The sequence below is a fragment of the Ochlerotatus camptorhynchus genome, unplaced genomic scaffold (genome assembly GCF_037179485.1).
Source record: "Ochlerotatus camptorhynchus isolate MF236.1 unplaced genomic scaffold, CSIRO-AGI_Acam_v1.1 ptg000596l, whole genome shotgun sequence".
NCBI classification, from domain to species: Eukaryota; Metazoa; Arthropoda; class Insecta; order Diptera; family Culicidae; genus Ochlerotatus; species Ochlerotatus camptorhynchus.
The window spans coordinates 7,638-16,809 of NW_027041076.1; the positions used below are offsets into that span (position 1 = coordinate 7,638).

At 39.6% G+C, this 9,172-nt stretch overlaps 1 protein-coding gene across 1 annotated transcript; it reads right to left on the bottom strand.

The window, feature by feature from the left end:
• Positions 1 to 6,136: 6,136 nt before the first annotated feature.
• LOC135713936 (hexamerin-1.1-like) lies at positions 6,137 to 8,323 on the bottom strand. The gene has a single exon (XM_065237153.1). The coding sequence runs from the start codon at positions 8,298 to 8,300 to the stop codon at positions 6,162 to 6,164; it is 2,139 nt and encodes a 712-aa protein (XP_065093225.1). The 5' UTR covers positions 8,301 to 8,323; the 3' UTR covers positions 6,137 to 6,161.
• Between the last annotated feature and the right edge of the window lie 849 nt (positions 8,324 to 9,172).

Below are 9,172 nucleotides of genomic sequence, written 5' to 3' on the forward strand. Positions count from 1 at the left end.
CGGTCTCTGTTCCGCAATCTAGTGCCAATCACCGACGGACATCGATTGCCATCCATTGACGGCAATCGAATGTGCAGGAAGGCAGCTTCCACACCTGCGTAGGATATCGCACCCATTCAACATGGGTCGGGACCAACGGCTTTACTTCCCCTCCGAAGGAAGACGTCACCAGAGATTTTTATGCGTTAGAAAAATCCCACCGACCTCGGCTGGGAAAGACGATTCTAAAAGAGGTTTGTAACAGAAGTATTTAAAGCAAGCTTTTGAAGAAGATTATTATAGAAGCCACTCTTGGATTCTTCTTTTGGAAGCTTCTTTTAAAAGTTTCTTTTGGAAGCTAATTCAAGACGAAGATTTCTAAAAGAGCTTGAAAAGAAGATTCTTAAAGAAGGTTCAAAAAGATTAATCCAGAATAAGTTTCTTTTGGAAGCATTTTTTGGCACCTTTTGGTGGAAGCTTCTTTTGAAAGCTTTTTATGGATTCTTCTTTTGGAAGCTTCTCTTGGAGATTTCTTTTGGAAGTTTATTTTGGATACTTCTTTTGGAAGCTTTTTTTTTGGAAGCATCTTAAGGAAGCATCTTTTGAAAGCTTTTTTTTGGAAACTACTCTTAGAAGCTTTTATTGGAAATTTCTTTTGAAGACTTCTTGTGGAAGCTTATGTTGGGAGCTTCATTTGGAAGTTTATTTTAGATACATTTTTTTAAGCTTCTTTTATAGACTTCTATTGGAAGCTTTTATAAGATGCTTCTTTTGGAAGATTCTGTAGAACGCATCTTTTGAAAGCATATATTTGATACTTATTTTGGAAGCATCTTTTGAAAGCTTATTTTGGAGACTCCTTTTAAAACTTACCTTTCGAGGCATTTTTGGAAGCATTTTTCGGAAGCTTCTTTGGTAATCCTTTTTTAACCTTTTTTGGGAAGCTTATTTTGGAGAAAAAAGTAACAAGTTTCTTTTGAAAAAAAAGATAAAAAATTTCCTTAGGAAGCGACTATTTCTAAAAGAGCTTGAGAGCTTGCTTAGAAAATTATAAAATAAGTACTCAAAGCCAGATGTTTAAGAATATTATTATAAAAACTTCTCTTCTTCTTTTTTGGAACCTTCTTTTGGAATATTCTCTTGGAAGCATTTTTTGGAGAATTCTTTTGGAAGCTTTTGTTGGAGACTACTTTTGGCAGTTTCAGTTTTAAGCTTCTGTTAGAAGTTTCTTTTGGAAGCATTTTTCGGAGATTTCTTTTGAAAGCTTCTCTTAGAATCTTCTATTGGAAACTTCTTTTGGAAACATATTTTGGAAGCCTATTTTGGAAACTCCTTTTAGAAGTTTCTTTCGGAAGCTAATTCTAGACGAAGATTTCTAAAAGAAGCTTGAGAGCTTAATAAGAAGATTCTAAAAGAGATTTCTAAAAGATGTATTTAACGCAAGACTGAGACTTCTTTTGGAACCATCTTTTGGAAGCTTCTTTTGGAAGCATCTTTTGGAAGCATCTTTTGGAAATTTCTTTTGGAAGCTAGCTTTGGAGACTTCTTTTGGAAGCTACTCTTAGAAGCTTTTAATGGAAACTTCTTTTAGAGACATCTTTTTGAAGCTTCTTTTGAATGCTTATTTAAGTTAATTCAAGACGAAGATTTATAAAAGAGCTTGAAAAGAAGATTCTAAAAGAAGGTTCCAAAAGAAGTCTCAGTCTTGCGTTAAATACATTTGTGAGTGAGTGAATTTATTTTGGAGGCTTCTTTTGGCACCTTTTCTTGGAAGCTTCTTTTGAAAGCTATTTATGGATTCTTCTTTTGGAAGCTTCTTGTGCAAGCTTCTTTTCGAGACTTCTTTTGGAAGCTTTTTTATTTATTTATTTTGTGAGCTTCCTTCGGAGACTTCTTTTGGAAGTTTTTTTTGGAAACTTCTCTTAAAAGCTTTTATTAGAAATTTCTTTTGGAGACTTCTTGTGGAAGCTAATTTTAGATACTTTTTTTGGAAGCTTATTTTATAGACTTCTTTTGGTAGCTTTTATAAGATGCTTCTTTTGGAAGATTCTATAGAACGCATCTTTTGAAAGCATATATTTGATACTTATTTTTAAAGCATCTTTTGAAAGCTTATTTTGGAGACTCCTTTTAAAACTTACCTTTGGAAGCTTTTTTGGAAGCCTCTTTCGGAAGTTTCTTTGGTAATCCTTTTTTTAAACTTCTTTGGAAGCTTATTTTGGAGAAAAAAGTATCAAATTTCTTTTGGAAAAAAAGTAAAAAGTTTCTTTTGGGAGCTAATTCTTCACGAATATTTCTAAAAGAAACTTGAGAACTTGGTAAGAAAATTATAAAATAAGTATTCAAAGTAAGATGTTTAAGAAGATTATTATAGAAGCTTCTTTTGGAATATTCTTTTGGAAGCTTCTTTTGAAGAATTCTTTTGGGAGCTTCTGTTGGAGACTACTTTTGGCAGCTTCAGTTTTAAGTTTCTATTGGAAGTTTCTTTTGGAAGCATTTTTCGGAGATTTCTTTTGAAAGCTTCTCTTAGAATCTTCTATTGGAAACTTCTTTTGGAGACTTATTTGGGAAGCTTCTTTTAGAAGTTGCTTTAAGAAGCTAATTCTAGACGAAGATTTCTAAAAGAAGCTTGCGAGCTTAATAAGAAGATTCTAAAAGAGGTTTCTAAGAGAAGTATTCAAAGCAAGCTTTTTAAAAAGATTATCATAGAAGCTTCTCTTGGAAGCTTCTTTTGGAAGCTTCTTTTTGAAGCTTCTTTTGGAAGCTTCTTTTTGAAGCTTCTTTTGAAAGCTTCTTTTGGAAGCTAATTCAAGACGAAGATTTCTTAAAGAGCTTGATAAGAAGCTTCAAAAAGAAGATTCTAAAAGATTACTCCAGAGCAAGTATCTTTAGGAAGTTTCTTTTGGAAGCTAATTTTGGAACTTTCTTTTGTAAGCTTTTTATGGATTCTTCTTTTGGAAGCTTCTTTTGACGATTTCTTTTGGAAGTTTTTTTTTTTTTTTGAGAGTTATTTTGGAATCTTCTTTTGTAGGCATCTTTTGAAAGCTTTTGTGGAAGCTTATTCTAGTCGAAGATTTCTATAAAAAATCTTCTCAAAGAGCTTGATATTTATTGTAGATTTATCTTGGAAGCTTTTTTTAAGGTTTCATTTAGAAACTGCTTTTTGAAGCTTCTTGTGTAAGTATTTTGTATTTTGGAAGTCTGAACTTCGCAAAAGCTCCCGATATTTTCCTGAAGTTCATGGAATTGCATTTTTGGGAACTAACGATTTTCGGCTTTGATGGGCTAAATAGCAGCAAAAACGGGTCGCTTCTACATCCGCAGGTTTCGGCCATATATTTAACAATTCTCAAGGATTAGAGGCACCTTGAGAAAGATTAAATATGTAACCGAAACCGTCGCATGCAGAAGCGGCACCATTTTTGCTGTTATTTTTGACTGCCATAGCCGAAAAACGTTTCATTTAAATTCAAATGCAGTTCCCAAACAATCATCTTACGACTATCAATCTTCAAACTTCCCTGAATGTTTCAACCTAAAACTCTTGAAGCATCCCTGAAGTTATTGAAACTACTCAAACCCTTTCTGAGCCTCTCTGAAGTTCTTTTGATTTTCCAGAAGCTCTTATTTTTTTATGTTTTCACAATTTTCTTCTAGTTCCCAAGACTTATTTTTAATTTTCTTGACTTCTCTGCGGCAGTGTTGGAAAAGTTCGCGATATTTCACGAAGTTCTCCAAGGCAAAAGTTCGCGAGTCATAGTGATTTTTTGCGAACTTTATCATCACTGCTCTGCAGTTCTCTGGATATCCCTGAATTCCTAAGATTTTTTTAAAAGTTTGCATATCTTCTTCTGAAGCTTTCAGTCTGTAAGCACTTTCATGAAGTTTCTGAAATTTGTCTGACAATCTCGGAAGGTCCCTGAAGTTCCGTCAGGTTTTTCGTGAGTCTTTTCTGAAATTCGATGGAATTGAATTACATTCCTCGGAAGATCTTTAAAGTTCCGGAAATTTCCTTGAATTTATTGTAACTCTTGATGTTTCTGAAATTGTATTGGAGTTTTTCGATGTTTTTACCTCCCTCCCCTGTATTATAGACATACTGTCACAAATTTTAGAACCACCTCCCTCCTCAAGAATGGACGACATATTTGTATCACCCCTAAACTTCCCTGAAGTTTGCTCGAGTTTTTCAAAAAATTCTTAAAAGATCCCACTATTTCCACAACAACAATTCCCAGTTCTTTAAATTTACTTGCAGTTCTCAGAACTTCCCTTATGTTTCCACAAGTAACCTGATATTTCATAATTCCTGAAGATATTCAAACTTCCCTGTAGTTTTGGTAACTACTACAATTTTCCTGAGGTTAATGGTTTTGCCCTGACGGTATTTTTCTAGAGTTTCCGGGACTTCCATGAAATTTATTAGATTTTCTTTATATGTTCTTAAAGGTAATGGAACTGCCATGTATTTTTGGGAACTTATCCTTATCGATCTCTAAGCCTCCCTGAATGTTTTAACCTAAAGTCCTCGAAATATCATCGAGGTCATAAGGACTTCCCAACCTCTCTGAATCTCTGAAATTCTCTAGACTTCCCTGATGCTCTTATTTTTTTAAATTGTCCTCCTAATTCTCTGAAGTTCTTTGGAAATCACTGAATTGCTCAGATTTATAAAAGATCGGGAATATTTTCTGAAGCTTTCTGTCTTAAGCAACTTCCAAGAAGTTTCCAAAATTTTTCTGACAAGCTCGGAAGTTTCCTGATGTTCCCAATTTTATTTCAATCCTTGGAAGAAAATTTTCCTGACGTTAAAAGGACTGTCCTAAAGTTTTCTTTTCTTCCCTGAATTTCTCGAAACTCTTGGAACTGTACTTTTTTAAACTTCCCTGAAGTTCTTATTTTTTTATATTCCCACAATTTTCCTCTAGTTCTCTGGACTTCTTTTATATTTTCTTAACTTCTATGAAAGTCTCTGGATATCCCTGAATTTATGAGATTTTTAAAATAAGATTGTGTATATTTTCTGAAGCTTTCAGTCTGTAACCACTTCCATGAAGTTCTTTAAAGTTTTCTCATTTTCCTGAATTTTATGGAAATCTTGAAGTTGTCGAAAGTTTACTGACGTTCACTGAGCTTCTCTGAAGTTCTCTGTATTTCTCTAAAATTTTAGGAACTTCTTGAAAATTCCCGCTATTTTCTTTAAAATAATTGAACTGCCCTAAATATTTTTGTTAATTACTTGAAGTTCTCGAAACCACCCTTAAGTTCCCGCAATTTTCCAAATATTCATGACACTTCCCCGAAGTTCTCAAACTACCCAAAGTACACGTAACCTCCCTAAAGATTTTTAAACTTCTCTGAAGTTATTGAACCTCGTATGAAGTTTCTACCATTTTCCTGAAATTAATGCTGCTGCTCTGAAGCTTAATGAACTACACTGAAGTTCTTGAAATTATTCAGAAATCTATAGAAATGCCCTGATGCTTTCAGAACTGACACTTAAATATCTTTAAACTTCTCCGACGTTTTGAAGTTTTCGGAACATTCCTGAACCTCTTGGAAGGCTCTTAAAAGTTTTCTGAACTATATGGAGCTACCATAAAGTTTTCATTACTGTCCTGAATTTCTTAGAACTTAGAGCTACCCAGAAATTCACACAATTCTCATGAAGTTCATCACCTGAAAATTTTCATGGAACGGTCCTAAAGTTATCAGAACTTTCCTGAAGCGGTCTGACCTTTTTTGAAAATCTTTAAAACTACCTTGAAGTTCCTAAAGTGATCTCAAAGCTATTGGAACTGTCATGAAGTTCTCCTATCTTTATCAATTTCAAGATTTTTTTTTAAGTTTATGGAACTGCCCTGACGTTCTGAAATCGTACCCTTAAAGATCTTTTAAGTTCCCCAAAGTTCTGGACTTGCTGTAGTCATTGAAACTTTTCTGAATATTTTGAATGTTCCATAAAGTTCTTGGTACAGCATATATAAATATTTCTGCGCCTATAATTAAATAAGCAAACCACTTACAGACAACAGACAATTGAAAAATGTGATATTCCACCGAAAAACCGATCCACCACTCTCAATGTTAATAACAAAAATCCGTTTTATTCAATGAATCGCATATCCTCAAATTACATACACAATCTAATTACCTTTTCTACCGAATCCAACCCGTCACATTTAGTGCACGGCGTTGATCTCCTTCTCGTTCTTGTGGAAGATCATAGCATCGTAGTAGTACATGTTCGGGGTGAACCAGGTCTTCTCGTCGATCGGCCGGTCGAACGGATATCCGAACGGCAGCGAGTCAACGTAGCGAGCTCCGGATCCGACGCCACAGTTCAACGTGTAGTCGTATCCCTCGAATTGGGGTGTGCTCGGGGCGTGGTATGGCGAAACGATGAAGAACAGCTGGAATGGCATGCCTCCCTTCTTGCCCTTGGGCAGCATCAGACGGGCCGGGAATCCACAGTGCGCTTCGGTCATGTCCAGAGGGAACTTCTTCACTCCGTTGTAGGCATCCATAACCCACTTGTACAGCTCGTAGTACGGGGTACGGTCCTGGACGAACATCGAGAACTGGGTGGAATCGCGGGTGATGACGTTCTTGCCAACGACGAAGTCGTACGGGAAGGTATCCAGCAGGTAGAAGTTCTCACGATTCTCATCGACGCCGTAGACGTGTCCGAACTGGTCGTACTTTGGTGCCAGGTAGACGCGGACGACACCCTTGGTAGCCTTCTCGGACAGGAGGTTCAGCTTGAAGGTGAACGGCATATGGTTCAGACGCCACTGGCGGGCCTTGATGATGAAGTCTTCTCCCTGGTAGTGAGCAATTTTGCCGAATTTCTTGATGTCAGATCCCTTCATGGTGGCTTCGTCGAAGACCTCAACATCGACGGCGTTGGTAATGTCGGCATCGGAGCGATCGAAATAGGTGACCAGTTTGTCGACTTCAACGGATTCAACCTTGACTCCGGGGAAGTTCAGCTCGTCGTAGGTGTAGTGTGGCAGCTGGCCCTTGAATTCCCAGTACCAGTGGATGATGCGCTTGTACAGCTGGTAGAACATCGGATCGCGGAGCGAGGTTTCGTAGTGTTCCAGGACGCTTGGGATAACCTTGTGGTCATCGAAGTGCTCGACGGAAGCTCCCAACAGGATGCGGGCGATTTCTCCGACGTACTTGTAGTAACGAGTGTTGACACTATCCGGATTGCCCTGGATGACGTTTCCGAGGTATTCGATGGATTCGGGCTTGGTCAGATCGACATGGCTTCCGTCTGGGAGAATCAGATATCCCTGATCGATGACCTCGCGGATGCGGTGCTCGTAGTCAACCAGATCATCGATGTCGTAGTAGTTCTCCGGGGTGTACACGAAGTGGTTGTTGTCACGGGATGGGAAAGAAACTCCGTTGTAGTAGTGCATGTTCGGGTAGTATCCAGTGGGGAGGGGTTTGTACCAGGAGAACTCTGGGATGGTTCCGATATCGTTGGACAGACGTTCCATGTAGTAGCGAGCGAGCAGCTGTTGGTGCTTGAACAGGAACAGCTCACCACGGCGATCCTTGTACAGGCCAAATTCCTTACCGCCCATCCAGAATGGATAGTCAGCGTGGAAGTAGTAGTAGTAGGTGTTCAGGCCAATGTCTTCGGTGAAGTAGGACACCTTCTGGTCGACGTTGGTGTGCACATACCAGCCAGTGTAGTTGGTTGGGATGACGGCGGTGTAGACATCATCGACCTTCTTCATACCGTAGAATCCTTGCATCTTGAATTGGGCGGCCTTCTGGACGACTTCAGTGTTGAAGAAGTAGTACGGGTAGATTTCGTAAGGGGATGGCAGCTCAAGACCGGCCAGATCCTTGCGATGCAGCAGGGCAACGGTGACGGCATACACGAACATGCCTTCGTTCACGTGGAAGCGAGCCCAGACGACCGACTTGTAGAAGGTTTCCCAGTCCTTGGCGTAGTAGAACACGTGGAACAGAGCAATGGCCTGCTCGCGGTGGGTGTAGTGGAAGATGCTGAAGATCTCATCGAACGGCAGCATTCCGTGCTTGTAGAACTTCACAAACTCTTGGATGGCCTCAAGGTTGGTGTAGTGGTCATAGTTATCCTCGATCTTGTACTCCTTCGACACTTCCCACAGCTCGGTGTGAACTTCGTGCTGGTGGACATGCTGGAACACCTCCAGCAGTTGCTTCTGCTTCACCAGGAAATCCTTGTCTGCGTACTTGATTTTGTCTTCCGGGACTACGACGTAACCTGCAGCCAGAGCTACAAGGCCCGCCAACGCTACCAGTGTGATCGCCTTCATGTCGAAACAACGTCTGATACCTTTCCCCTGGCCAGCAGACTGCTTTTATAATCCTCACCAGGATTGCCCGGTTTGACCTCTATCGGCAAGCAGACTCGCAGATGCACTCGAAAATGATAATCGCGTTGCCGGGCGGTAACGGTTGACCTGCTGCACGGATGCAAACAAATTGCAATTCGGTTGCCCACCGACGAGAGCAAGCGCAAGAGAGTCGAAGATAATTATTTAACATTGGAAAACATAATTTATTTATAAATCGCCATTATCAGCTCCCGTGGGAATATTATCTTGCTGAATTGCCATCCGAAATCGGTGCACTTCGCCTCGGACTGTATCATATCAGTTTGCGCTGCTGCTGCTGGCTGGGGTGAATCCGTGCAAAAGCAATTGATTGCCATTTTTCCCCGCATAATTTCAGACCGACAGACCTCATTGATTGAAGTTCTCGACGAGCACACGATTCTGAAAGATAATCCCGGCTTTGATCGATAACTGATGCATAATTCAGCCCTGGAAGCATATTCACACTTTTCTCCCGCAAAACTCTTGGACTTGGAAAGGTGCGAAAGGCCACCGGTACTTCTGGGAACTCGTCGTCGTCCCATTATGAACCACATAACATACACGTATGCTGCTGCGGAACATATTTTATTATGCATTAAGGAATAAGCCGATATTTTATTGCCGGCTGTCAATGGGAATTTGTGTGCATGTTTAAGGCCATCGGCGGAAGGTCCTCAGCATGAATGTTCACTTTCTCGGGCATCCCACCGGTAATGTTTCCTCAGACTATAGATACATGCATACGGATTCAGAGGACACCACAATTGTATGTTTGCGTAATGGAGTTTTGAGCTCTCCGGTAGCCCGGG

What these genes read in the sequence shown, in the direction of transcription:
- LOC135713936 (XM_065237153.1), bottom strand. Translation starts at nt 8,300, where the DNA reads ATGAAGGCGATCACACTGGTAGCGTTGGCGGGCCTTGTAGCTCTGGCT.